Source organism: Hippichthys cyanospilos, chromosome 2, assembly GCF_059441005.1.
Source record: "Hippichthys cyanospilos isolate Australia breed blue-spotted pipefish chromosome 2, RoL_Hcya_1.0, whole genome shotgun sequence".
NCBI classification, from domain to species: domain Eukaryota; kingdom Metazoa; phylum Chordata; class Actinopteri; order Syngnathiformes; family Syngnathidae; genus Hippichthys; species Hippichthys cyanospilos.
Genome location: NC_142370.1, coordinates 11142611 through 11170365, shown reverse-complemented (window position 1 = coordinate 11170365; position 27755 = coordinate 11142611). Strand labels below are relative to the sequence as shown.

General features: G+C 39.6%; 2 protein-coding genes across 3 annotated transcripts; one reads left to right on the top strand and one right to left on the bottom strand.

Moving 5' to 3' along the window:
- Window positions 1-1214: 1214 nt before the first annotated feature.
- LOC148427261 (PDZ domain-containing protein 4-like) lies at window positions 1215-23621 on the bottom strand. Of its 2 annotated transcripts, XM_088407786.1 has the most exons (19): window positions 23377-23621; window positions 22238-22312; window positions 21909-22109; window positions 19329-19382; window positions 17997-18099; window positions 17546-17717; window positions 17387-17462; window positions 16190-16288; window positions 16046-16108; window positions 15147-15248; window positions 12977-13323; window positions 11252-11435; window positions 9913-10261; window positions 6212-6488; window positions 5637-5707; window positions 4574-4890; window positions 4310-4453; window positions 2749-2861; window positions 1215-2666 (listed from the first exon to the last, which is right to left on the bottom strand). In XM_088407786.1, exons 3-19 carry the CDS (start codon window positions 21966-21968, stop codon window positions 2462-2464), a joined length of 2736 nt encoding a protein of 911 aa, XP_088263912.1. In that variant the 5' UTR covers window positions 21969-22109; window positions 22238-22312; window positions 23377-23621; the 3' UTR covers window positions 1215-2461. The 2 variants fall into 2 exon arrangements, with proteins under 2 accessions (XP_088263912.1, XP_088263913.1); XM_088407787.1 differs by lacking the exon at window positions 19329-19382.
- Window positions 23622-26164: 2543 nt separating this feature from the next.
- On the top strand, window positions 26165-27755 carry LOC148427260 (lithostathine-1-alpha-like). The gene is made up of 7 exons (XM_088407047.1): window positions 26165-26176; window positions 26549-26611; window positions 26708-26732; window positions 26846-26934; window positions 27090-27221; window positions 27339-27447; window positions 27521-27755. Exons 2-7 carry the CDS (start codon window positions 26549-26551, stop codon window positions 27589-27591), a joined length of 489 nt encoding a protein of 162 aa, XP_088263173.1. The 5' UTR covers window positions 26165-26176; the 3' UTR covers window positions 27592-27755.

Genomic DNA, 27755 nt, shown 5'->3' with positions numbered 1-27755 from the left:
AAGCTGTCAATCAATGTGCTTTTACAAGCTCTGATTGGCCGGTTTTGTGGCACAAACGTAACGCGTGAGCAGAACTGAGCGAGCGCAGAGGACGACTCGAGCGAGCGAGAGCGAGATGTTGAGCAAACGCGATGTTGAGCGAGGGAGGGAGGAGTATCGCGAGCGAGAGCGAGATGTTGAGCGAGAGAGGGCTATCCCGAGCGTGCAAAAAGGAATTTTGAGCGAGAAACCTCTTTTCAAGAACTTTTTTTCTGCTCTCAAAATCTGTTTTCGCTCGCTCAGTTTAATTTTCAACGCTCAAATTTTTTTCCGCGCGCTCGTAATTGTGGCACAAATATAACGCCATATCACCTGTGCTTGAGCTGCGCATTGCAGCTGTTGGTCATGTGATATCAAGCTGAGCTGTGATTATATTATATAAACTACATTTTTACTGCTGAAAATGGCAAAATGAGTAGGCTAACTCTTTAAAGTAGCACAGTTGTTAAATCATTCACTCTGTTAAAATGGATTATTGACTCGTATAGCTGTCCAGTCAAAACAGATCTTTGACATCTTTAGTAGTCAGTGGCAGTGAATGAGTTAAGATGGCTTTGACATTTAAGTTCGGACAGATAGTAGCATATATAGTAGTGAAGGTAACGTAGACTGATTTAAGGAAAAGGAGTGTCTAAGGCAACAGACAGTGTATAATGTTGTACAGTGAATACAATGAAGAGCAGTTTAGGTTTAATGAAAGTTAAAGTACACTCATTTAGCTGTGCCCAGAATAAAAAGTAAATCCTCTATTTTTTCTTATTTAATGGGAACCAAATATATTTTATGTAAATCTATAACTTGAAAAACACTTGCTGTCGGATGAAATCAACATCACCTGTGCTCAAGGTTTGGGTAACGACTAATTATTGCTCACCTGTTGATCACGTGACTTTCACAACGCTTGCCTCGAAGGGTGGGTGCCTGCCACTTAAGCACATGTGATGTCATTGTCAGTCAACACTGTTTTTAAAGCCCTTAGATGTCCATACAAAAAGAATTCCTCCATCAAATTAGTTATAGGCAAAACAGTAACACTAGCCAACCTAGATAAGTGGACTATCATTTTGAGGAAGTGCAAATATTATCTCATAAGAAACACACAGTAATGAAGTTAAAAAAGACAATAAGGATTACAGACAAACACAATAAAATGGCTTTATTGACTGAACGTTTGCGTGCGCGTGTGTTATGTTATTCGACATTGTTCTTCCATGTTAACACCACACAACTTGGAGTCTCTCCCTTAGGTTCCATTCAAGAATGCTATTTGATAATTGTGTGCATGCATTCATTATCATTTCCAGGAACTTGACAGCAACATTCCTCAAAAGAGGTTTGACCATCATCGAAGGCTGAACTCTACCTGTGAGTTCGGCCTTTTCTTTGGCTTGAGTGTGTGGCGAACAAAGCTTGTTATGAGATGAAGAGTGAGCACAATTCAAAGAAGTAAGACTCCAAAGCCAACAAAGGCTTCCTCACATATTCTGAAAGGCAGATTGTGAGCGCACATGTACATGAGCACGCCCCAATGAATTCAACTGTCACACATAAAGCATAATAGCCTCGTGTTCCTAATAATGTGCTGCCAACTCAGATTGGCGTGACTTTGCCAATTACAGCTGAAAAGTAAACCAAGCTAACGCTGAAGATACATTACTGCAAACATACTTGCAAATACAGTTTGAACCTGTTTTCAAATACGCTCCCATGTAGTTACAAGTATGTTTGAATGTATTTGAAATACAGTATATTCAAATATCACGTTCAGACATACTTGTAAGCCAAATGTTAAAAATAAAGAATTTTCTTCATAATGCTACAAGGTATGCTCGCCAAGAACCCCGTGGCATTACGGGAACAAACGCTATGCTTTTAGCATTTAGCCTACAAGCACTTTAAAATGTACTGAGTGTAATTATACACTCAAACATTTTCAAATTTAGTATCCTCGTCAACATTCCATGTGGTAATGAGAAAATATGCTGTTTTAATCATTGAGCCTACAAATAAATTTGAAAGTACTAGCAAATACCTTTCAGTATTCTGAAAATATGTTCAAACGTACCTGTAATTGTTTGAACAAGTACATTTAAACGAGTTTGAATGTCACAAATGTTGGCAGTTCCTCGCAGCCGCCGTTTGATAGTTTAAGCTAGCAATGCCAATGCTCATTAGCCTGACATGTTGTTTCCCATTGTTTGTCCACATTAAGCAAATACATTTGATCTTAATACCATTCCTAATGTTTAAACCACAGCAAAAGTCATGGCTTGGCTTGAAATTTAAGGCATGAAAAAATAAACAATTCTCAACCATATCAGTGAATGATGACCATTATTTTTTGGAGTATCTTTATCTGTCCATACGCTAGTTTCCCCAGCATATTTATTTTCTTTGTGCTATTTTCTCTGTCATCCACATTTCACACGGTAGTGACAGAGAGGAGAGGGTTAAAAATTTTCTTGCCATCCGGCGAGCGAGAGCCATGAGCCAGCAGTTCCTGGATGGTGTTCCAGTTTTCGAGAATACGGCGGTTCCTCTTCCTGCTCATCTTCTTCTGGCCAAGGGGCACAACGTTGTCGTTCATGGGAAGCTCTATGGTGCCCCCTGCTGATGTAGCAGCCTCCCTGCGGAGGAATATGGTAAAAAATGAGACGTAGAACCAATTTTTTGGTGGCGATGCTTATGATATACTGGATGTCTATCTACCTGTTGCCCTTCAGATAGTCCAGGCGGCTCTGCATCATGAATTCTCGTCTTCGCCTGTATTCTCTGGCCCTAAGCAGCTGCTGCTTCCGCTCTTCTTTGCTCCAGTAGCGGCCCTGTTGGGTTTGGACTTCATTATAGTCCAGACCAGTGGTTCTCAAACTATTCAGTGATGTGCCCCCTGTGAAATATTTTTTCAACCAAGTCTACCGAATCAGCTCAAAGCAATCCAGCATTCATGTTTGATTTATTAAACTTGCACTATGTTTGTAGGAGCAGCTTGCGAGGACAGGTCCTGTAACATCATCAGTTTTATTTATCGCGTGTCCGTTGGAATATTGTCTTGCAAATAACGACACACATTTATACTGTATATAACTTAATGAACTCAATGTGTACAACTTTGGATGAAGGAGTTACTTGGTGGCAATCTAGCCATAAGTTGCTTCAGGATTCAATAAATTTGCTCTTAGTTTGAAAAGAAAATCATTAAAATAGATTTGCTGATCCCTTTTGGAAATTGTCGTTGAAATTGTATGTACCACGTGAAATGCCTTGACGTACTTGTACTACACATACCCGCATTTGAAAAGGCAAGCCAAATGTTTGGGCCATGTGTATGTCAATCACACAGTTGTCATAATGAATCATACAATAAACCAATTTAAAAAACAATGAAACTGTTAAATTCCTTTGTATTTCACATTCATGCTTACAGGAAAGCCGAACTAAAACTAGTTCCTGCTTCCTTGTCTAAAACACACTGGTAATATCGTCACACCAAACACAATCTGAACATTAATAGCAGCGCAAATTTGGAAATCTGGTCACTTTATTGTCATGAGATAAAGTGAACCAAAAGAGACGACTAAATTGGATTGAACAAATATTTCTGTATACAACTAACCAATGGACCAAGTATCAGTTGTTAACTTACTTATAAATCGAGCTTGTAGCAAGAGTGACATTATGTATCACGATTACAAATTTTAATCCTGCGATAGGATGCATACTGCTCACTGAAGACTTCAGTCCTACTCTGTTAGCAGTTCTCACATGTGCACCAAACAGGACTGCTGGTAATGTATGACAACGCGCAACATCGTCAAAGACAAGACACACTCACAAAACGATCTGTTTGAAATGCTGCCATCAGGCAGACGCTAAAGGAGCCTGAGGGCCAGGACTGCCAAACTGGCAAACAGCTTCTACCCACAAGCCATCGAGATTCTCAACAAATCCCTCACAGACTATTCTGCCTCTACTGCATGCATAAACAATATCCTGCACTAAATATTTTGCCCTACATGATATACTGCACTACATTATGAGCACCGTAGTCTCCGTTTGTTGTTTATTGCTATTTATTTATTGCTTGATTGTGGAATGTAGTTTGCTGCTCGGGGAAGTGAACAGAATAAGAATTTCGTTGTACGGTACAACTATTCATATGACAATAAATCTCGAATCTCTTGAAACTGTGTCCTTATACTTTGCTCCACCTGATGCAATTGATTTGTTGGTGTTGATGGTGGAACCAAGACGGGACTTCCTACTCATGTACCTGTTTCATCTCGCTGGCTGCGGCGTCGTCATCAGTAGTGGTGCCGCCGCGTTCCTCTCGGATCTGCATGGCCCTCGCCTTGAGGAGGCGGTCCCTGACTGGTCGTTTGGCCACATAGCGGGTGCCGTCACTGCGGATTTTCACCTGCAACATCATAGCAACATCATGAATGATAAAGATGGCACCAAAATAAAGCAAGACCGGTAGAACCGTGTCTTTCCCAAACGTTTAAATCCGAGTAACCCATGTCCACTAGATCCCTACCTTCCATTCCATGCGCTGTCCTGTGGCGGTTGGTGATGAGTGTGCCAGTGCTAACGGTAGCGGCAGGGGCAAGCGTGAGGCTGGGTGCCGGTCTTCCAGACCACAAGGGGCGCTGTTCACACTGCGGGGGCTGGCCGGCTCGCTGCTTCCCATACCTGTCCCGACCGGTTTGGGTTCCAGTGGCTCCAGCAGGCCATCAGAAGGCAGCGCCAAGCAGCTGTGGTAGCGATCCAACGCTTTGGCTCGGCTTTGGCGCCGCTGGGCCAGAAAGGGGCTGGACTCTGCACTTCTTCCTTGCGGCCTGGTGGGGGCGATGCCTGCATCCAAATGTTCATTCATCATGTACAATATGAGCGTAAAAGGATCATTTAGATCTGCGTTATATTTATGTCTACTATCATCTCATGTCGCAGCAGGACAGCAAAAGTCATTGCATCACAATTAGACATTATTGGAATTGCAAGGATGTCCTCTTCTGAGTACATTAGAACTATCTCCAATGAGTAAATAAATATAGACTCCACTACAGCGGAGGCAAAAAAAAAAGTAAACTGCCCACCTCTGTGAATCAGAATTCTGTGTGTCGATGAGTACAGAACATATTCTTGTAGGTATTTAATTGGGGGTTCACTTCTCCTAGTTATCTATATTAAGGTGTTAAGGTTTAAACGTTAAACTTGGGTTCAAATGTGGTTTCATGTTTCAGGAATGACTTTAAGGTTAGACCACTATTCAAGATGAGAATCAGCTTTAGGCAAATGTTTAAACCTAGTTTGAGCTCTCACCTGACTCCATAGTTTACACATGATTTATCATTAGGCCTAACTGAAATGTTTAGACCTGTTTTGAAAGGTATATCAGAACGACCAATTTATTATTGAGTCCACAGATTAAGACCAAAAAAACAAAAAAAAACAACCGCACTAATTGAGTTAGCATACAAGCTATCAATTAGCATAGCTTCTTTTATTTAATCTTATATTTTCTACCTGTTTATATTCCTGTGGTTTTCAGAAGTACACTGTTACACATTTGAAAAACCAGTTTGTGTGTGGCGCTTTACCGGTTCTGGAACCGTGCCCTCCTTCAGCCGTGTCTCTTCTAGATGGAGATCCTAACTCTCTGGAGAGAGATCTATGGTAAAAAAGCAAATTTTGTTTTATGATCCTCCAAAAATTCAACCACAAATCCATATCCTTTTCTAGTGCTTGGCCTCCTTACGTTGAAGGTGAGCTGGAGCCGATCCCAGCTGACCTCTTGACTTTTGCTTGCCAGCCAAACGCAAGGCTCTTAGAAAACCAACCTTTCACACTTTTGTTTTTCAATGACTCTAACATGCATATTAGAGATGAAAATGGGAGGGAAAATTTCAAAACCCCTCATAAAGGCCTGAAAAGCCAATTTCCTAACATGCAGCCCTATTATTTCAAATTTAGCTTTTTCTACAGTAAATCCGGTCACCATTATTATTGTTTATATATATATATATATATATATATATATATATATATATATATATATATATATATATATATATATATATATATATATATATGAAGAGAGAGAGAGAGATAAGACATGTTTATTTCCTTTTTTTAATTTTTTTTTTTTTATTTTTACAGTAAGAGATCTTCTGACCTGAACTTGGAGGGTGAAATATTGAGCAGGGCGCCATCCTGACTGGCGCAACTGAAGTTGGAGTAGCGTTTCTCCCTGTAGGAAGGCGGAGACACAGGGGCCACATTTTCCCGGAGAGGCGGGACTCGCACAGTGCTGACCAGTGGTGTGCTTTCGCCGCTGCCATAAGCGCTGGTGCTGTCTTTGCTGTCATTGGGAAACTCCGGAAGCTCGTTGATGGCCAACAACTCGTGGCCATGGCTATCGTCGTTGTTGACCCCGGTGTTGTCACACATACCTGCATATAAACATTTTTTGAGTTAATTTGTAAAATGGCGTGTATAGGTATACTCTTTAGGTATAGGATGTTACATTTGTAAATAGGATCATGGCAAAGACCAAATCTATTTTTGTAGAGTTCAAGTCATTTTTGAACTTCCCCATCCATCCATGCATTTTCTAGAGCCGCTTATCCTCACAAGGGTCGAAGGCTTGCTGTTGCCTATCCCAGCTGACTTTAGACAAGAGGCGGGGGACACCCTGAACTGGTTGCCAGCCAATTGCAACAGCTTTGAACTTGTTTTTTCAAATTGCAGAACAGGATTGATAAAAGTTGGTCAATTATCATTGGCAGAGCACATTCATATAGTCATTAAAGGTGAAGTCAGACAAATTTCTCTTTGCAATATTATGTTTTAATGTGCCCCCACTATTCTAAACACGGCACTCAGGGGCAGCGATTTTTCTACTAGCTGTCAACTAAAATGGGCTTGCTTTATCACAGTTGCTCAGGGCTCAGGTAAAGGCCAATCACAGCTCAACTTGCAAATGTCATATGATCAAAAAATAGGAATAGACTGAAACTGTAAGTACATTTACAAGGACATTTAGCCGCAAGGAAATTTAGAGTAAATTTTACTTGGTTATAACGAATGAGTAAATCAGCAAACTTAATCTAATGCCATGACAAGAACGGTACTTCTATTTACAATGAAGAGCAAATGAATTGGAACATTTAGAGACTTATTGCAAAACTGTGTTATAGCTACTGCATTGTTGAGTATCGTTATTTCATTTTATAATGATGCATATTTTCCATTGTGATATAGTTTTCAAGCAGATGAGCCAGGAATAAAACAAATGATGCGACATGTTCTATCTTCCGGAGTTGCTGAGAGGTACTTCCACTCACGTAGCTCAGAAGTTTAAACAATTCATAAAAGGACATCTCACCATTTAGGTTCAACCTCTTTGTTCTATTTATCTAAAAATGATTTGAGTTTGGTATTTGGCTGAAGATATATTTCATCATTCAAAAAAGATTGAGAAGCACCATCTTGGACTATTGCTCACCTACATGGTCGCCTGAATGAAAAGTTCTGATGAATAAAATACAACTCGTCCGGAATAAAGCCGGCAGACTAATTTTACATTGCGCCATACGAGCAATGCTTATGGTTAGAAACAGAAAACATTATTTGCCTTAAGCAAAGCCACATTCTTCAGCAATGAATTTTCCATCCAGCCATTTTTTATAGCCACTTATCATCACCATGGCCAAAAATGGAACACTTTACAAAGGGCGGTAACTACATTTATTTTGTCAAGAAGCTGCACCTCTCTACAAACACGACAATCAAACAACAAAACTCAACTTAATCCAAAAGAATTTAACAGACGAACAATATTCCAGTCTGACAAGTGCACATCCTGGTATGTTTTGTTCTGAAAAACTGGTTTCGATGCCAACATACGTGAGGCATGAATGTAATACACAGCACAAAGGTGCAATTGTTAGTGTTAAACCATATGCCACCTCAATGCGACTGAGGTCAAACAATATGGCTGCTTTTTGCAAGGTTTTTCAGACTGCGGGTAGATGAAGGTGTCATTGGCACTCAGCAAATCGATATTCTTCTTAATAAAATCATAAATATGAATAAAGACAATCAAAATGAATACTACTGCTTGTACTACTACTCCCACTCTGGCATACTCTTGTGATCACTGCTCAATGTTGTACTACCAACACAATTACTATTACTGACACCGTTCGATTATAACGCTACAATTCATTCTGCCACTCATTTTAATGTGCATAATGTGGCTCAGAATCATCTTAAAATATTTACAATACTGCTACTGATGCTTATACTACTACTACAGTAGAACTCCTCTACAATAATATCATATTTGCAACCAGAATTTTTTCAACAGGGGACTTTTCACTACATCAAATCTATGTCTGGGACGTAAACATAAAAAAAAAAAAAAAAAAAAAAAAAAACCTGTTGTACAATCTTAAGATCTGACTGAAGTCAAAAACAAAACCATCCAACATTAAAAAAAGAAAAATGAAAGAAAGAAATTGCCAAATCTACAATAAGTATTCTTTTTCATACTTACATTATTTTCTTGCATAATGTCTTTCACTTTGCTTCATACATTTTTCATCTTTAATACTTTTATCCTGTCCTCAAGTGTTATGTTTGGTTTAAGCTTGACGCATCCGCGTTTCAAATGACGTTATTTTGGCAACCACACCCCTCCGCGCGGAGTCCATGCGGAACAGATTTCCCGCATCGCTTATCTTTCGATTTTTTTTTTTTTTTTAATGAACGGACAAAATGGCGGACGAATTATTGTTCATCAAAGTTTGTGGGTACAAACACCTTTATGATTAGTCTGAAAAGGAATACCGTGATATAATTACCATAAACAACTCCTGGCGAGCATCATTTTGGGGAGGGATGAGGAGTCTGTTAAAAACCGCTTGGAAGAATTTATATCGTTTGAATTGACTAGGATTCCCTACCTCTGCTATTGAGTAGTGGTTTTTATGCTGTAGAGTCCATTTACTGCCACCTAGAGTATGGGAGAATATCCTCCGACTACGGGGGAAAGCCGCTCGGAGTATAAAGTGATACAAAATGCGTGCCGGCTCGTCAAGTATAAACTAAACTAGACTTTTGCAGCAGACTTGTTTTCGCCGTAGTCAATTTCAAATGCAGAAAAAAAAACATTTCTTATTATGCAAGGGGGGGGGGGGTCATTGAATGTAGAAGAAAGAGGGAAAGACTTCAATACATGGATTTTTTTTCACACTGGGGGGTATTTTTGTTCACACTGGGGGGTATTTTTGCACATGCAGGTTTCGTTGTAGAGGAGTTTTACTGTTCTACTACTACTCGCATTGCTAATACCACTACTCAAAAGCAAATACCATCACTGCTTATTCTCATCCTTACTCCTTACTCAAATAGCTACTGCTTATATTTGTACTTTTAATTAAGGATGTTGTGTACCACTTTTTTTTAAAAGAAGTGTGATTACTCAACTCTTGAGTAGTAAGTGCAGTGGCCATGGTGACAACACCTTAGTGAAGGGTGGCCGTGTGTGCATGCATCATTTGTCACCATACCATGCACCATCAGGGTTTCGTGAAATAATTGTATTATTTTTAAATTATATGAATTTAAAGTGAAGTATCAATGGTTGTAAAAATCGTGCATGCATGTAAGAAAGGCAGAAAAATTAAAGCTATCCAAATTGTCCCAAAATGTGGAGGTGGATAAAATGATGGCTAGATTTTGACAGGGGATGGCCATGGTCACAGCTGACCATGATGTCGCTCCATCTTTTATACTAGTTTTACCAATTAGAAATAAATAAACTACTACTAATCCTACAGCTAGCATCTGTGTACGTGTGCTTGGATTTACCAGCTTCCGCCATCTCCTCCTCCATTATCCAGGCTTTCAGGTATCTCTCGCGGAGCTGCTGCATCTTCTGTGCTCGCAAGATATTGCGCCACTTGAACTCCAGATGGCGTAGCTCTTCCTCAATGAGCGCCATCTCATGTTCGCCCATGGCCACGTTTGAGGTTAATTCCATCACAGAAGAAGATGAAACCTCTTCCTTTTCGTCTTTCCCCTCGTGTCCTTGTGTGTTCTGTGAGTGCCTCTGGCAGTGGTACCTGATCTTCAGAAGCTCGTGGTAGCGCTGGCACTCATCCTCTGTGAGGCCCACCATTGGCACCATCAGGTTCACTGGTCCGTTGTGGACCTGAAGCTGAGAGTCAAAGGTCAATTGGGAACCAGAAAGCCACACCCCCACAATTCTCCCTAATGTGGGGTGACCCACATTAATAGACTGTTAGCAAAGACATTCACAAAAGAGGTACTGTGCCTTTAAGGGAGCGGATGTCAGTTTTTCGGTTAGCGTGAAGAGAGGAGCTACATACTCTCATACTGTACATGTTACTACGGAATGTAAAGTTAAATAAAATTAAAAACTATATACGTGTATATACGTGTGTATATATATATATATATATATATATATATATATATATATATATATATATATATATATATAGATATAGATATATAGATAGATATATATGTATATATACAGCATATATATATATATATATATATATATAGAATGATAGATAGATATATATATATATATATATATATATATATATATATATATATATATATATATATATATATATATATATATATATATATATATATAGGTATATATATAGATATATATACCTGCCCCCCTAAACGGACACATTATAGAAGAGTGGATGTTTAGTGTGCTGTAATATTTCCTTGTTTGAGTATTTTGACAAAAGAATGCTGGAGATCCATTATCAGGATATTTGCAAGAATTTAAACGGGAAAGAAAAAAAAAAACCTTTACTCCTGATTAAACCAATACCAAATATTGATATCGGGACAATAGCTGGCCTTATTTCAAGGTATCAGTACTCACAAGGGCAGCAGACAAGTATTGGTCACTCTCTTGGAGCAGTTTTAAGATCGGAAATTAGAAATGACAAATTATAAGAAAAGAAAATTGGCATTAATTTCATTAAGTTTGGCGGAACATATTCGAATGGGTAGGTCTTTCCTTCGAATGAATAGTATTATTCAGTTTATCAAAAGTACTAGTCGTATCGGTACTTGGTATTGGTATCGGTTACAACTCAAGAGTTTAGTATATGATCTGAAAAAAAGAGCGGCATTGAACATCCCGCAAATGTACCTTTTGGTGAGTGTGGCTTTGGACGATCCCACCTTCAGTTACATCTTGTGCAGTGAGAGAGTTGGGTGATAGCTGGAGCTCTCGTTGGTGTGGGAAAGGAGGTGGAATATCGTCTCGGGCATGCCCCGGACTGGGAGTCATCTTGGGGCTGGGTCCTACTCCAGGACTGGGTCTTGGGCTGAGCCTGTGCCGGGACAAAGGAGTCAAACGAAAGCTTCATCAACTCTACAGAGCAGGGCTGTAGCACACTTTTGGTACTCTGAACTTGGACTTGGGCATTTATGACTCATGATTTGGACTCAATAAAAGTGAACTTGATTACAGTCCCAATGTCTTGGAATTCCACAGGCAAATAGCAATCATGAGGAGGCAATTCAGAGGGAGGTCATGGCAGAATATTGAAGGAGGGTAATACAGATCCTCAAAAGTCAGCTGAACGGCAAGAATAAGACCCATGCTATTGACACCTATGCCATACCAGTGAGCTACCCTGCTGGCATAATTCCTTGGCTACTGGAAAATATGCAATCCACTAATATCAAGGCAAGAAAGCTCCTTACAATGTACGGAGGGTTTCACCTCAAGTCCAACATCCTGAGGCAGTACAAAAAGTGGGGTTATGAAATTGTGAGCTTTCAAGACACTATCCGAGGAAACCACAGGCCCCCATGAACGTATCAAGATGATAACCCTCAAGGACGACCTGCTTAGTGAATGCCCCAGGCAACAGAAGCCCAGTAAAGGAGGAGTCAGATGGAACGTCATGCAGAAACAAACCTATACGTGGATACTTCTCATTTTATGAATATCACTGTCGAATTCATGATGCTGCACACATCGAAAAAAGATGCCAGTGGCTCGAAAAAGTTGGATTCACTGACAGAATGGAGACACTCATCATGACATCAGGAGAACAGGCTTTAAACACAATATCAATAGAGGGTGGGGTCTACCATAACAGACATGATTCCAAGTATAGCTGGACCAAAGAAGCTCCAGAGATTGTACAGCACCTCACATCAGGGTTTAAAATGCTGGCGGGAAAGGCATACATGCCGTGACATAACTAGGGAGCAGGAATAGTGAGTGTATCGTAACATCTATACCAAATATGGATGGGAGGTCCCAGAATCAAGATGGCAGACATCTCCAAATGTGGTTGACAACAACCAGGCCAACGTCCTGTGGGACTTCCAGATCCAGACTGACAAACTGGTGATGGCCAACCGGCCTGATATAATATAGATGGCGAAACATCAGAAGACAGCAGTTGTGATAGATGTAGCAATCCCAAATGATAACAACATCCAGAGAAACGGATCACAAAAAGCTGGAGAAATACCAAGAGCTGATGGATAAACCAGAGCAAGTGTAAAAAGTAAAGGCAACAGTGGTGCCTCTCATGATAAGGCCACTGGGGGTGGTGACCTCCAAGTTGGATGGATGCCTCCAGCAGATACCAGAACATCTTACATCTCCATTAATAAGAGTGAAATACTGGGAAGATCCTGCACAGTACCTTCAAACCTCCAGACATCTGTTAGAGGGCCCAAGGTTTTTTATTTATTTATTTATTTTTTAATATGAATGGATACACATTTATTGTCTTGGTCTAGTCTCGGTTTCAACTTCCAAAATTCATAGTCTTATCTCAGCCTCAATACTTTCTTGTGTTTATAACGTCTTGGTCTCGTTCGGTGAGGTCTTGAGTACAACACTACTGACCTTGGACTGTGCCCCAGACAGAACTTCCGGGTGCTTCCTGGTGTGTTGGTGGCACCAGTGTTGCAGGCGCTGCTCAGACCACCGAGCAGGTCATGCTCTGAGGACTCGTCGTAGCGTGTGCTATCATCCGTGCGGCCCAGTCCGCTGTCTAAATCTTGGCTTTTGGTCAGAAGGGGTGTCAGGTGGAGGAGAGGGGGGAGTGGCACTGGGGGCTCCCCTGTGTTTCCTTCCTCGTCGTCATCTTCCTCAGCATCATCTAATTCTCTTCCTCTTTCTGTTCTTCCATTGCAAAGGTGCAAGTAAGGTGAAAACCGTCCGGTGGTGACGCCATCAACAAGCTGGTCTTCCTGAAATGACATATTTATTAAATAGGCATATTTTGGAAAAGTGCCTACTGGATAGCTTGGTCAGTGTCTGTGCAATGAACATTGGTGGGAAAATGAAGACTCATGAAGCACGTGATATTATTTTGTCCCTCTATATGATTTCTAGATGATGTTGCTCCTTTCATTGTTTAAAGATGCGTTGGTAATTGAATACATTTCCATCGTTATCTTTAAAGTAAGAGCAGCATCTAGAGGAGTAAAACATTATCGTAAGTGCTTCATGAGGCTTCATTTTCCATTGCTGTTGCTGCTGTGAGTTTTGTTAATCCAACCTTTTTTACAAGTTTATTCTCTTTTGTTTTGTCAATTTCAAACTTGTTTTTGGGCACCTTGTTTTTTCAACCCTTTCATGGGTTAAAACCTGCTGTATCCCCCTACTTCCCTGCGCTTGGGTCCTTCATTTTGACAACAGTCACCCGAAAAAAAGTTCACAACCTTCTGACAGGTGTCTTAAGAGTTTTATCTATAACAAAGTTCGGTCTATCTTCACAGCTGACCCTTTCTCCCACCTCCTAAAATGTTGCCCATGCTTACTTGGAAGACTGTATTTTCAGTCATTGTAGTCATTTTTAAATGTAATTGATCAGAGAAAATGCAACTGTTGTGGTGCATGAAATTCTTATTTACCCTCTTTAACCTTAACCATGGTATTCCAGTCCACAAGGATCAGTGTCCTGTATGTTTTCCAGGTTTTCCTTTGCAGTACACTTGATTCAAATGCTTAGCTCATCAGCAAGCGCTGCAGGAGCTTCGTAATGATCACTTCAGGAGTAAGGTTTTGTGTTCTGTTGATCAATCAGATAAAAATATTTTAATTTGGACCTCTTTATTAAAAGATGGGATATTATTTCAAATTGGTAGTGCATAAATCATAACACAGTTAATGCTTTGGAAAATAAGAAGAAATTGAGGATCATTGTTTTCAAAGTTGTTGTTTTTTTAAATTTTATTTTATTTAACACAAAGATAATCAGTCTCCTTTTATGGAGGAGACAGGTATGTAGGATATTTATTGTTGACAAGCTGAAATTCTGACATTTTGACTATAGTATTTACAGTTTTTAAAAAGTATATAAATATTTGAATTGATTCCCAAAAGCCTTTATTAATTAATTTACTAATTGATTATTTGTCGAATAATTGTTGCATCTTTGGACAACTGATGGATCTTTAAAACAATATTAACTCATTCGCTGCCAAGATGGTTATAGACGTCAAAATATAGGTTGTTATTGGTTAACTCACTCACTGCCATTGATGGCTGTATGTCCAAAATTAATTTTAACTGGGCTGGTCCTGATTTATAAGACAAATTTTCATTGACTGTTTAGGAAAAGAAAGTAAAACAGCATATAAATGTCAAGGAAGCTCTCTTGAGTCAAGGAAGTTCTGGAGAAACCGTGATGGAAATTGTCTTTTCATTGTGTTGCGCACGAGTGGGGAGGATGTAACTATGCGTCACACATAGCTTGGAAAAAACGATCAATGTGTTGCCTAACCCACACACACACACCAACACAAAATGCCATTTGCTGCCTCAGTAATACACACTTCCCATTTTGTGCTTCACTATAAATCTGGACGGGGATTAAATGTGTGTTTGAACGATTGGCTGTCACGTAGTTTCTGTGCAGTCAGCAAATTTGGACATAGTATCATACATGTCATCTATTATCATAAATGGATGAATTTATCATGTTTATTGGTGCTGTGGTGTCATGTGAACTGAGTGTGGCAGGAGATATGAAAGGAAGGAGGCTGAATCTTCATAAGTTGCGAGTCACCTCCATGTCGGGCCGGGCCAGCAATAAGGAGAAGTTGCCGCTGTCTTCTCTACTCAAGATAGCCACGGCTTCTTCTCTGCTGCCAATGTCGACTCCATTGATCTGTGCGCATGACATCACAAGTGTCTCAGCTACAGCAACGGGGTTCAAATTGGGGTACGAGTACGCGAAGGCACTTTAGGAGGAGGTATTTGAAATTTGAACAAGATTTGTGCAGGTATCAGCAAAACTATTATAATGGCTTTATTGCAGTGACGGGTGGGTGTACTTCTCTTGCCAAATTAAGATATAATTCATAGAAAATGAAGCGACATATTGCTTTATTGTGTTGTAGTCACACATTTGCAAGAAAGGTGTATGAATTTATGTTGTTTGCTTTTTCACGGATGCACAATGTCGTTAGTGATGCAATTTTCTAGCAGATGAGCCAGAAATGAAACAAAGGATGTTACACAATCTTTTTATTAAATCAGACACGGCTGGCACTGCACTCTGTTTTTCGTCTATTTGGTATCATTCAAAATATTTCATGCTTTGTCAGTTGTTTGTTAGTCGTTTAAAAGAACGTGTTTACGTGTTTTTTTACCTTTTATGTTTTTTTGTTTTCAATTACGATACAGTCTGTCTTCATTTATTGTGTTTTTTTTTGTATTTGTTTGAGGGCTTACTGCTTTTATCAGGCGGGCATTAAAATATTCCCACATTGTTCTTTGTTTAAAAAGTGTCAAAGCTGAAAATTTTAACGATAGGCAAAAAATGAAATGCTCTGAAAAATTGGGAAATAGTGAGTTTACGCAAGGCAAACTGCTATATAGCAAAGAAACGCTGTAAATCAGAAGAAGGAATACAGTATAAGTGGAGGCGAAGTGTGGACAAAATAAGAAATAACTTTGACTTACCTGAAGTATTCGATCTCCCTCTCTGATGCGCCCATTCTTGGCAGCGATGCTGTTTGGATTCACCTTGGTCACATGAGGAAAACAAGTAAGCATATACGTGAACTCCAAAACATTCACAGGCTAAAATGACGAGGACATGCTTACTTCTCCGACATAAATACCCAGTTGATCCTCATCGTCTGTTCTATAGCAGACCGTAAGGCCGAGCTTCTCTTCCTGATGGGACTTGTAGAGCGCCACCTCCTAAAAATAATAACAATAATAGTGTGCATTTTCATTAAAAAGGTAAGACAACCCAAAACATTTCTTGACATACACACAAGTCTAAACACAGCATTGTGATTAATATTGTGTTTGTAGAGGAAGAATCTTGCAGCAAAATTTGTTAGCAGCAGTGAATGAGTGAATAGACCAATAATAAAAACACACACACACACACACACACACACACACACACACACATATATATATATATATATATATATATATATATATATATATATATATATACATACAGTGGGCCCCCGTGTTATACGAACTTAATCCGTTCAGCGGCTAGGCTCGTAACTCGAATTCACCGTATGACGGGCAATCCAAACTTATGTTAATTAGTGAATGCGTGCAACGCGTGCAAAAACCTTAGGTAAAAACGTCACGACTTTATACACATATTTAAAATTAGTAACATGATCTACTGTACAGTTAAATTAAATAACATAAATATACAAAAGAAAAATGACATTTAAACAATGACTTTTTTGTTTAAATGAGAACTTTTTAAAACGAGAACTTATTTTTAAATGAGAACTTATTTTTAAACAAGAACATATCACTGGCAATTTCCTTTTCTTTAATCCATAATAGAAGAAGCCTCTCCATTTTGTTGTTGACCGAGGTCCGTCCAGTGGCAAGGAAAGTCATGCCCTTAGAAGACTTGCTTGCTTTAATAGCTTCCTTGTTCTTGAGAATTGTACCGATTGTCGAGCGGTTACGGCCATACTCACTAGCAAGATTAACTATGCGTGTGCCTCCTTTGTATTTTTTTATTATCTCCTGCTTGGTTTCTATTGTCATCATCCTCTTACTTCTTCCTTTACCCCCGTTTGCAATTTTAGAAGCCATGTCTAACAGATAAAAGTTTGCAAAGTCTTCACAACACACTTCACAACACTTTGTTGACAAGGGATGGCTGAGAGGTGACTGATTTAAGAAAGAACTGAGTGCTGCTGGATTTTAGCCAGTTTGAGGTCATGTGGACAATGCAAGAAGCGACAGGTCTGTTGCTATGGAATATGATGGGTTCATGTCAGCAGCTAAACGTGTCTCAAAAGATGCCCTCACCTCGTATTCCAGCTCGTCCGGCCGGTCCACATCGTGATGTGACACTTCCAAGTAGTCGTCATCAAACACGCATTTGCTACAGGAAGGCAATACATATAAAATGCTGACATCTCAGCTTCATCTCACTATCTTCACCATTAAAGAAGAAGAAATACATACAAGTCGTCAGCTCGGTACTCCCCCATCAGACCAGGGAGTAGTGGAGTGGTCGGGGGCCATGGAAAACTGATGTCAGTCTGCGTGCCATTGTCCACGTGCTCAGGGAGGGCTACCATGGTGAAGGAGGAGATGGAGATGCCACTTATCGTATTTCCAGTGTTTGCAATGGTACCTAAGGGGAGGAAGCATAGAAATGTGGTTCTCAAATGGGTGTAAGTGTCATGCTGACGACCAAAATAGCAAGGCACTCGACCGGTAGACTGCAGAGACGCATTGAGCATCCCTGCGATAAAATGCGTTTGATTTGATTCAAAATTGCAAAATCAGAGTGCAGTGTTCATACCTTAATTGTGAAAATGTAAAATTAAAATTTATGGTAATAAAGATAATGGGTGTAGACCCATTATCTTTATTACCATAAATTTTAATTTTATCATGAGAAAGATGTTACCTTTCCGCCTGTGGCTTTTGTGATTGGGCCCGGGTCGATGAAGAGGCTCCTGAGACTTTAGCGCTCCATCCAGTGAGAGGTGAGAACGTCTTCTGCCCTTCACCTGACAGTGTGAAACATTATAAACCAAGGCATTTTCATCAATTTACTTGACAACGCAGTAAGACGTCTCAAGATTCATTTTTTCTTTGAGATTATGTGTCTCCTTTTATTTCATTTTTTACTCTATTCTAATATTCACATTGTCTAGTTGGGACCACGATTACACAAAGTACCCTCGTGGGAGGTGTGACAGCTTTCGACCTAGCACCCCCACCCCCTCTTTTTCTCAGAGCTAAATTAATTGTTCTTGCTTCAACCTTGAGCTAAAAATGGCAAACGAAGTATTACACTGTTGCTTGTCCGTGTACCGACAGAGGGAATTGACTTAGTTTAGTTCTATGATGATCAGTAGTGCTGCAATTTCTCATGCAATGGACACACACGCAGGCCAGGCTGCGTCTGATTTGCAAATTGGTTAAAAAAAAAGTGTGCCTATTCAACATTAACTCTTTGTGGCATTATGTTACAATTCATGGAAATTTTCTTTGTTTTTTATGATATCATAAAAGTATCAATGGGGAAAAAAACACGTGGGAGAAGAAATTTCCAGCAGGTGATTAAAACATGTAAAATTTCAAAATGCAATGATTCTGATATTTCTATGTGATTGCAGCTGGACATTGGCGATTGTGTGTGCAAAAATGATCATTGTCCAAATTTGGGACCATATAAAACCATTATAATTATAATTTTTGAGATGCCTTTCAATAGGATGTATCACATTGATTTTCCTGCAATTTTTGCAACATTCCGTTGAGTGGTGGTCAAACTATGTCAGCAAAAAAATCTTTGTTGGCTTGTGTTTCACCTCACGACAGTAAGCAGCGGTCGAGACCAGGCTATGTCTTACAAGGGCGGTCCCCAACACCCATGAATAGCAACTCAATATTCTTCCAGTACAGGTCCGCGGATCAACTGGTCCCGCGCCGCATGGGCTGCACTGAAATAATGTTTTGGAAATGATTTACTTTAACAGTTCACACCTTTCTGCTTGATCTTTGTTTTTTTGGCGCCGCTTCTGCCCGCGGTTGATATTACATACATAGTGAGTAGGATTACATGGTTTTTAGAACAGCCAGCTTAATGGGCACAAGCGTTTTATTAAATGAATGGAAACAGATCTCTATTTATATTTTTTTTTATTATTTAGGAGTATAAGAAGTTATGGAGGAGAGAATAGACGCTGGATATGGTCAGTCAGACTCACCTAAGCCCAAGGCTTGTTATTACCTTTTCGTTGCCGTGGCGATCCAGCGGCCGCAGGGCATTGCTGCAGCCCTTTTGCTAATGAAGCAGACGGGGTGGAGATGAATAAATGGCAAAACCAGGGTGCGTGGTCACACGGAACACCAAGAAAGAAAACAGAATAAGTAATAATAAATGTAATATAAAGTAGAGCTAAGCAAGTACTGATACGATGTACAGTATTGAAATCGGGCCAATATCTGGCCTGGTTTCAAGGTTTTGGGAGCTATAACTAGTATTGGCTGCTCTCTTGGAGCAGATCACAAGGTAAAAATGAAAAATTAGAAGAATTTTGAGTTGCTATTAATCTCATGACATTTTAAGGAAAATGATGCAAGTATAATGGAATACATACTGTAAGCCTTTCATTTAAATTACGTGTCTTTGTGGTTGCAGGGAAATTTTGTGCATCAAAAGTTCTAGGGGTATCTGTTGGTGAAATTGTCAACAGTGACTGCGCCAGTCAAGTATTGTTATTGGTTTGAAAATTGTGGTATCAAACATCCTTGATATAGATATGGATGGATATGAGGACAAAGATAATAGCTTTCCTTTCTACATCCCCCTCATTGTGATTATTGTTTCTCTGCACATGGCACGCAGTGAATGACAAATGGACCTGTCAGCCCCAAAGCGTGTATGTGTGCGCAAAGGCGTGTGTTGATGGGGTTATTAAATAGTTAATGAGCAGGGTGGGAGGAGAGACTTTGTAATAATAATAATAGTCAGATTTTCAAACGCCAATCATTCTGTCTGCCAGTCTCTAAATTCAAGAAAATTAAAACAATCCATGAACGGTAGTAGTAGAAATCAAGACATAATTTGAGAACCACATTGGCTGTCTTTTTTCCTAATATTCAACAAATTATGTTTTTCAATACAAGAAAGTAGGGGTAAAAGTCAATGTACATTGACATGTGATTTTTTTTCCAAGAAAAAACTGAATAGGCTGCCACTCAAGAGGATTTGGGAGAGCCAGACGATTAATTTGTGTCCACTGTAGCGGACATTTGTTTTTGGTGGGTATCTTTCGACTGATCTGACTCCATTAAGTCCTGGTATGCTCAATAGAGGACATTCTAGCCTTTTCTATCATGTCTCATGTGTGGGTGGCATGCATTTTATTTTACTGTCTTGCTGAGATAAAATGGACACAACAGTGGACACGACCTGATAGGCTGTATCTCAGGAGTATATTAAAAAAATAATGATGAAAAACAACAGTACATCACAGTATAAGACTGACTATCTTTACTCTGTATTAATTGTAACCATATTCTGAATGAATTCAACTATTTTAGGGGGAATTTTCAAGTCCAATTTTGACATGTTTAGCTTCTGTATATCATAAATAAAATCTTAAGATTGTGTTAATTAGCCACACACATTATGATACCCAAAGACTTTATATTCTCATCGTTTTCATCCAACATTTTCCATCATAAATATTTTTCTAAAAATGATACAGTGTGTGCTTGCTCAGCCAGTTGCCAAGCAAGACAGCATCAGAGCGGCTTCCATAATTGCCACCGTCACCACGGCAACAGCATCCCACTAAGTCTCACTTGATGGAAAAGTGAAGCTCAGATGCTGGTGGTCGGGGGGAGGGGGGAGGGGGGGGGGGTGTCATTCATGCACAAGGTTGGTGTCATGTTATCAGTGTTCACATGTTCACATTGATATGTTGTTTCTTCAGTGGCCCAGAAGCATTGTAATTGTCCAAATATTATTTTCTGCCAATATAACACTATTTATTTGTTTATTCATCCTTATTTGCTTAATTTTGCATTTCTGACATGTTTGTATGCTTAAAATGCTCTGGGTCAAATTGAGCCAATCATGATTTCAAATTGTTACCTCCCAAAGAAGTATTTTCATGTCTGTACAGCATACAGACATTCAATCCCAGGTTCTTACTTATTTTACAGTGTTGTTTTTTTTTTTGTTTGTTTGTTTTTTCAAATTTTAGAGAAAGGAGGCTCTCAGAATAGATGGTACTGAATGAGTTTTAAAAAGGAATTATTTTCCTTGGTCCAATATCTGTAAAATGTGCTCAGTTTTATTTTGTAAACTGGCCATGGGTCAGATTGATCTTGTATAAATTTTTGCGTAAACAGGAAGATGAACTCATTCACTGCCAGCTTTGTGCGAAGAGAATTTTAACATTGGGTCCTCCTGTGACCCAATCTATTAATTTGTGTCCATTTTGTCTCAATGAGACACCAAAGTGAATTGTATCCCACCCACACACATGAGCCATCATTGAAAAGGCTAGAATGTCCTCAACCAGGCACACTGGGACCGAGTATAGTAGTGCCAATGGGCCAAGATATATAAAGCAAAAACAAATGTCCTCTAAAGTGGACACAATTGCAGTGAATGGGTTAACTTGTTCACTATCTGCCGAGTCGAAATGGCTCTTTGACATCTTTTGCCGTCAATGGCAGCGAATGAATTAAAACAGCCCTGCCAACTCAAGTCAGCTTTCATTTCCTGTTTGGAATGCACTTGATTGAAAATGTTGGCGTTAGGATGATGTTTTATGTCATCCACAAGTAGACATACCTGGTACAAGACCTTATAGTGCTCCTCAGGATGTCTGACCACACACATGTTGCAGCCCATGATGCCGCCTTCCACATGCACATTTGCTCTTGGTGCACTTCTGCTCCTCCTATGTTGCTTTGTAGTGTTGTTTGAGGCTAACAAGGATCCAAAAATCCAATAACAGTTTACGCGCTTTGTTCTTCTACTTCCACTATCCACCTGTGAAGTGGATGGAGATGATACAAGAAGGATTCAATATCAACTTCTTGTTTTTCCAAAGCCTGTAGGGGTAAAAAAAAAAAAAAAAAAGGAGGTGCTGATGTTGATTTCAAATCTAAAATCGTGACCTTTATCTTTAATTGTTGCTCCTCAGGATTTCCACTGCATGGTCATTTCAAGCCAGATCCACTTGAATTGCTAACCTGGAAAACAACACCAGTGAAAGATTTTGAATTTCAATATAAGTAACTGAATTACAGTAAGTTGTTGGATCCATGATTTCTATTTCAATTTGGTTTTGTTTGATCTGACAGAACTTGATGTCACTTCATGTTCTATTACTGAAAGCCTTCCAGAGGTTATTGATGTTTTTACCGGGTCATGTCAGGCAGCTTTGGGCACGTCACAGACAGGTAAAACATGGCCAAAATCCTTGTCTTCTAATATTGCGTCACTATTTTTCTTGATCTTCTCTACAAACAGAGTTAATGCAGTAAAAAAAAAAACAAAAAAAAAATAGAAAGTCATATAGCCTCATCTTGTGATTGGATTGGTAATCAGTTTACGGTTATTAATTTTTGGTTATTTAAACATGACCTTAGAAAAAACTGATTGTGTAAAGTCTATATTGACTCATTGAATTGTATTTTTGATAAAAAGGGCCAAAGTGTGCCAAAGATATTCTAATAGTTAATTTTGATCCAATTACTGATAATATATCCTCCTGAGGCACTGCCTACATATATGTATGTATTTTTTTCATCCTCCATTCTATCTGTAGGGTGGCTCAAGTGAGTCAAAAGACATACCAAAAATCAACTGTCCTCTGCAGTGGAGAACAAATGAATAAGCTGCTTTTCAGGAAGATTGGATGCTATTTTGCTCAGGTATCACTGTCCATAATGTGATTATGTTCTCCATCTTTAAATCATCCCAAAATATATAAAAACACCTTAGATTTTTTTTCTCAAAAGAAAAGTGAAACAAAGAGCCAGAAGACTAAATTCAATCCAAATTGTTGTTAAAATGCATTACTTATTTGTAGATGTTCAAACTAGTCAATTAACAAAGCTTGATTGAGTTTCTATTTTCAGCCATTAAAATCATCAAATACTATGAAAAAAACAAAAAATTCAACACGATTTTCAAACAATAGAAATCAGGTACCACGTGATTTTTTTTTTGTTTTATCAGTAAATCAATGATTTGTTTTTACCCATACCCAGCAAACCGTGTAAAAATCATCCCTCATTGACTTGAAGCGCACCTTTCCAGATGTTTCCGAGCCTCCCCCAGATGTTTATGATAAGCCGCCTCCGATCGCCCCCACGCACGCAGATCCATGCCTGGGCATCTCTTCCACGGTGAAAGCCTTCTCTCTGTTGTTCTCTCCAAAAATCACCGTGCTGTTGGTACGCTCGCGGAGCCGACAGGCAAACACACGTCAGGATTTGGAGGTTCCCAGTCAAACTGCTACAGCTGACGATGATGACGACGAAGAGGAGAAGCGCATCTCCTCATCACGTTGCTCGCTTCTCTTCTGCAGGGTCGCCAGCCAATCACATTCTAGAGGCAATTAATTCTCGCCATCATTGGACCTCCTTCCCCCTCCTCTCTCGATATCCTCCCCCCACCTGCTCTGGGTTGCCGTTGCTTTGTCCCTGTCGTGTGCTGATCCAGGACCAGCGTCTTCCAGGAAATGCACTACATTTAGCCAAGACTTGCATACACCTACAAGACCGGAACATTCAGACATAGTCCTCGAGGAAACAAACTGGAGTCTATCTGGACCTCTGCTCCTTATCTAGATCTGGTCCTCACCAGGGCCTGCAATGTGTCAAGACCAGTACGCTTCCAGGACTTTTATGTACGAGACATCTTAACTAATTCTCTCTACGTGATGCCAATCAGGACTTGTACTAATCCGGGACCAGTTCCATTCCAAAAGAGGTCCGGCCCTCCTCTATTACCTAGTATTCACAAAGAGAAGACCAAATGATTCATTCAGGACGTACATATGTAATATACTGTACAAGTTTTGAAAAGTTGTCTTGTTAGCATTCTCAAAAATTTGTATTACCTAAATTCACACTGTGTTATAAGCAGCAAACTGTATTTCCCTGAGGGAAGGATCTGTGTATTGATATCTATGAAGTCAACCTTTGTTATTTGAAAATGTACAGTATGTGAAAAGTTTAAAGGCAATCTCATAGCGTTTCAAAACGTCTTGGGCAGCTGGACTTCAGATGTTGTTCTATTGGCAGATAAACTAACAGCCGTGACGAAAAAAAGCCCCGCACTCAACACGCACATTTGTGTTTGCTCATCTTCCTCCTCTTCGCCATGGACTAATCAGGATGCGTTCAGAAATATGTAGCGATGAAGCACTGCTACAGACGGTCTTGAATGGGCCGAGAAAAGAACTTTGGCGACAATTATGAGAGATTTCAAAAGTATTACGGACAAATGTGCATGTCTCTGAAGCAATAGATTCATCTTCAAAATTTCCCCCTGACAACAGCGACACGTTGACCAATTCCGAATGAATGAACACTGTCTAAACGCATTATTAGCTATGCTCAGCAATGCTCGCTTTTTTTCTTTTTTTTTGTTAAGAAATGAATGGCTTATCGATATGACAAAGCACTTTATGACTTTACGGGTGGTGTGATGAGCCTTTTTAATCAATTCAAACGAATTCAAAGGTCGTAAAACCAAACATTTGTTGTGCTACTTTTTTTATATTAAATATAAAAATCAAGGTATTAAAAGTGGAGCCGTTGTGAAAATTCTTGGTGAAAAGCATCAATTTTGGAGTGGCTGTACACCTGTGTGCGCGCATGTGCTTGTGTTTAGGGCAGGTCTCTGGTTGCACAAAAACAACAACAAAAAAAGCCGACTGATATGAAGTGTCGGAACTCGAAGCAGGGTGACTATCATTCAAAAATTGTATTTTTTCATGAACCTCCCGAGACCCTGCCTATTCATTAGTGTCTATGCCCATAGACAACTTTTGGTCTGTATCTTTTGACTCGTTGGAGCTACCTTACTAAATCCTGGTGTGCTGAGTAGGGGACATCCTGGCCTCTGATTATGTCTCATGTGTTTTCTGTCTTGCTGACACAAAATGGGTACAACATTGGACACAATAGGCTGCATCTCAGGAGGATATCCGCTATTATAATGTGTGCAATAAAGGGATTAGTAACAGGTAATTAATGACAACGTTGCACAATTATACCGTAATTAATAAGTGAACCAAGTCATTGCTTCACTGACATTGTTTTGTTCTAGTTTCGATGTTCTTTCTATAGCAACCGACAGTTTACTTCTACTGCGTCATTGGCACATGTCAATCGGGTCAGAGAGGGGAAATGGATGGAACACTTCCTGTTACAAAAATGACAATTTGACTGTGTTTGTCTGGTATGAAATTATCCACCCTTATTCCGAACCACTTATCCTCTTATTCTAAACCACGTATCCCATTCATATTGGCAGAGAGATGAAGCCTGGAAAATTGGGGCCCAAGGCAAAAGATACCCCTGAGTGGTCATCATGCAAACCGTAGACTACATATAGGCAATTCGAACACCGTGCAAATGCGTCACAGTGGAATCTGAACCCACGCTGCAAGTACAGACGTCAGACAAGTGAGCAATTAAACTGTCACTGACTGGTATGTACCGAGTCTAGTTTAATAAGCTATAATTTGCACTTCACTCATCAATCCTGTTGAGCCCCGCTTATTTCTAATTGTCTCCTATCATTCAGCTGTGTGGGATCGTACCAGGGGAATCCAAAGAACTTTTGCAGATTTCATAAGTATCTTCACCAAACCAGTCTGATCTGTCATGACAGTGCTTCTTAAATTAGATGCGCTGGATGGTGAAAACAAAACCACGCTTGTTGATTTGTCTCGCAAGAATGAGGAACTCATTAAAATTGCTGGGAAGAAATTTCAGGTCATAAACGCGTAAACATTTTGACATTCCAAGACTCAGCTAACGTATAAAAAGACTGCTGGGAGTCAGCCTCAGCATCAAGCAGCAAGCACTACGGCAAAGGTAATTTTCAACCTGTGGGCCTGGAAGGGGGCTCCTCCCACCTGTGGTCCCTACTGGAGGTTTCTGATTTTCCCCTAATTGGGGTTTTTGAGTTTTTCCTTCCCCTTCTTGGAGCTTTGACAGGGGATGCTGTTGTGTACCTTACACTGAAAAGATGTCTCTGTACGACTTCTTTTTTCGAAAGAAGTCTCCACATGACCTCTTTTCATCTGTAAAGCCCTTTGAGACTTTGATGATTTAGGGCTGTAGAAATAAAATTTCATTGATAATTTTACATTGTTGTTTTCAAACATTTCAGGTGACTTTTTTTCAATGTTATCAAATCTGCTTTACCATAAGTAAAAGTATGTTTTTTTTTCTTTCATCGCGCAGATGGCATTTTCTCTTCGCTCTTTGTTCCTCCTTTGTGGGATCAGTGGACTGTTGTGTGGAGTGGTAAGTCAAAAACCTACTGACTGACTATTTTGAGTTTTATTGAGAATTATTTTGAGTTTTTCAATCTGATTTCAAAACCTCTTTTCTTCTTGACAGTGGTCTAAACCAACAACGGTAAAAGGTTGGTAGCTGTGCCTCAGCACGGCACTTTTTCGAATGCCTTTGCTTTGTCGCCGTTTGACGCCGAGTTAAATTGACACATCTTGTTTTCTTCCCAAAACAACAACTGTGTAGTCGCAAATAGCTGTCCTACAGGCTGGACTCAGTTGGACTGCCACTGTTACATCTACGAAGATGAGGGGAGAACCTTTGCAGATGCAGAGGTATGGAAGAACGCTAAATAGTTGTGCCGTACAGTGTAATAGTTGTAAAAAAAAAAAAATCCTGTGAATACAAGCAGCACTCCAGAGTGAAAATTTCTTGTCCGATTGTTCAAAAGACTGAAACCACCTTTGTATACTGTTTTTTCCCCCATTAGAGCATCTGCAACATTCTTGGCGGGAATCTGGTCTCAATTCACAGCGATCTGGAAAACGCATTTGTCCTTGAACTGATTCGGGCAGGTGGTAATGATGACGAAGCCTGGGTTGGTCTCCATGATGCAATTGAGGTAAAATATGAAATATATGAGCAGAAATATTTGATTGGAAACAGAAAACCAGTGTGTTGCCCTGTGTGATTTTTCATCAGCTTCATAGAAAGAGACTCACTCAAATTTGTCTTCCAGGACGATGACTTCATTTGGACCGATGGCTCGGATAACGATTACACCAACTTTGACGTGGGGGACTCAGAGCCTGATAACACTGGTGATTGCGTACAAATGGATGAAAGCGGTAAGTAAACTCAATGATTGAGGTTTGATTCAGATGTATTGCTGTCATGCTTAAACATAAAAACTTTTTATAGGTGGACTTTGGGAAGATGTGCTCTGCTCGGAAGAGATCCCATATGTTTGCATCAGAGATGTCCTCCACTAAATGGACAGTTACATAATGCCTTTCCCTGTATGAAGACTCGATGATAAAACAATGTCAGCAATACCTGTATATTTCTGGGTTGGTGATCAACTTTGCTTTACACTTCCTAAATGCTCATTAATTACTGTGAAAAGAAATTAAAAAGAAATCTTCAAGCAATCAAA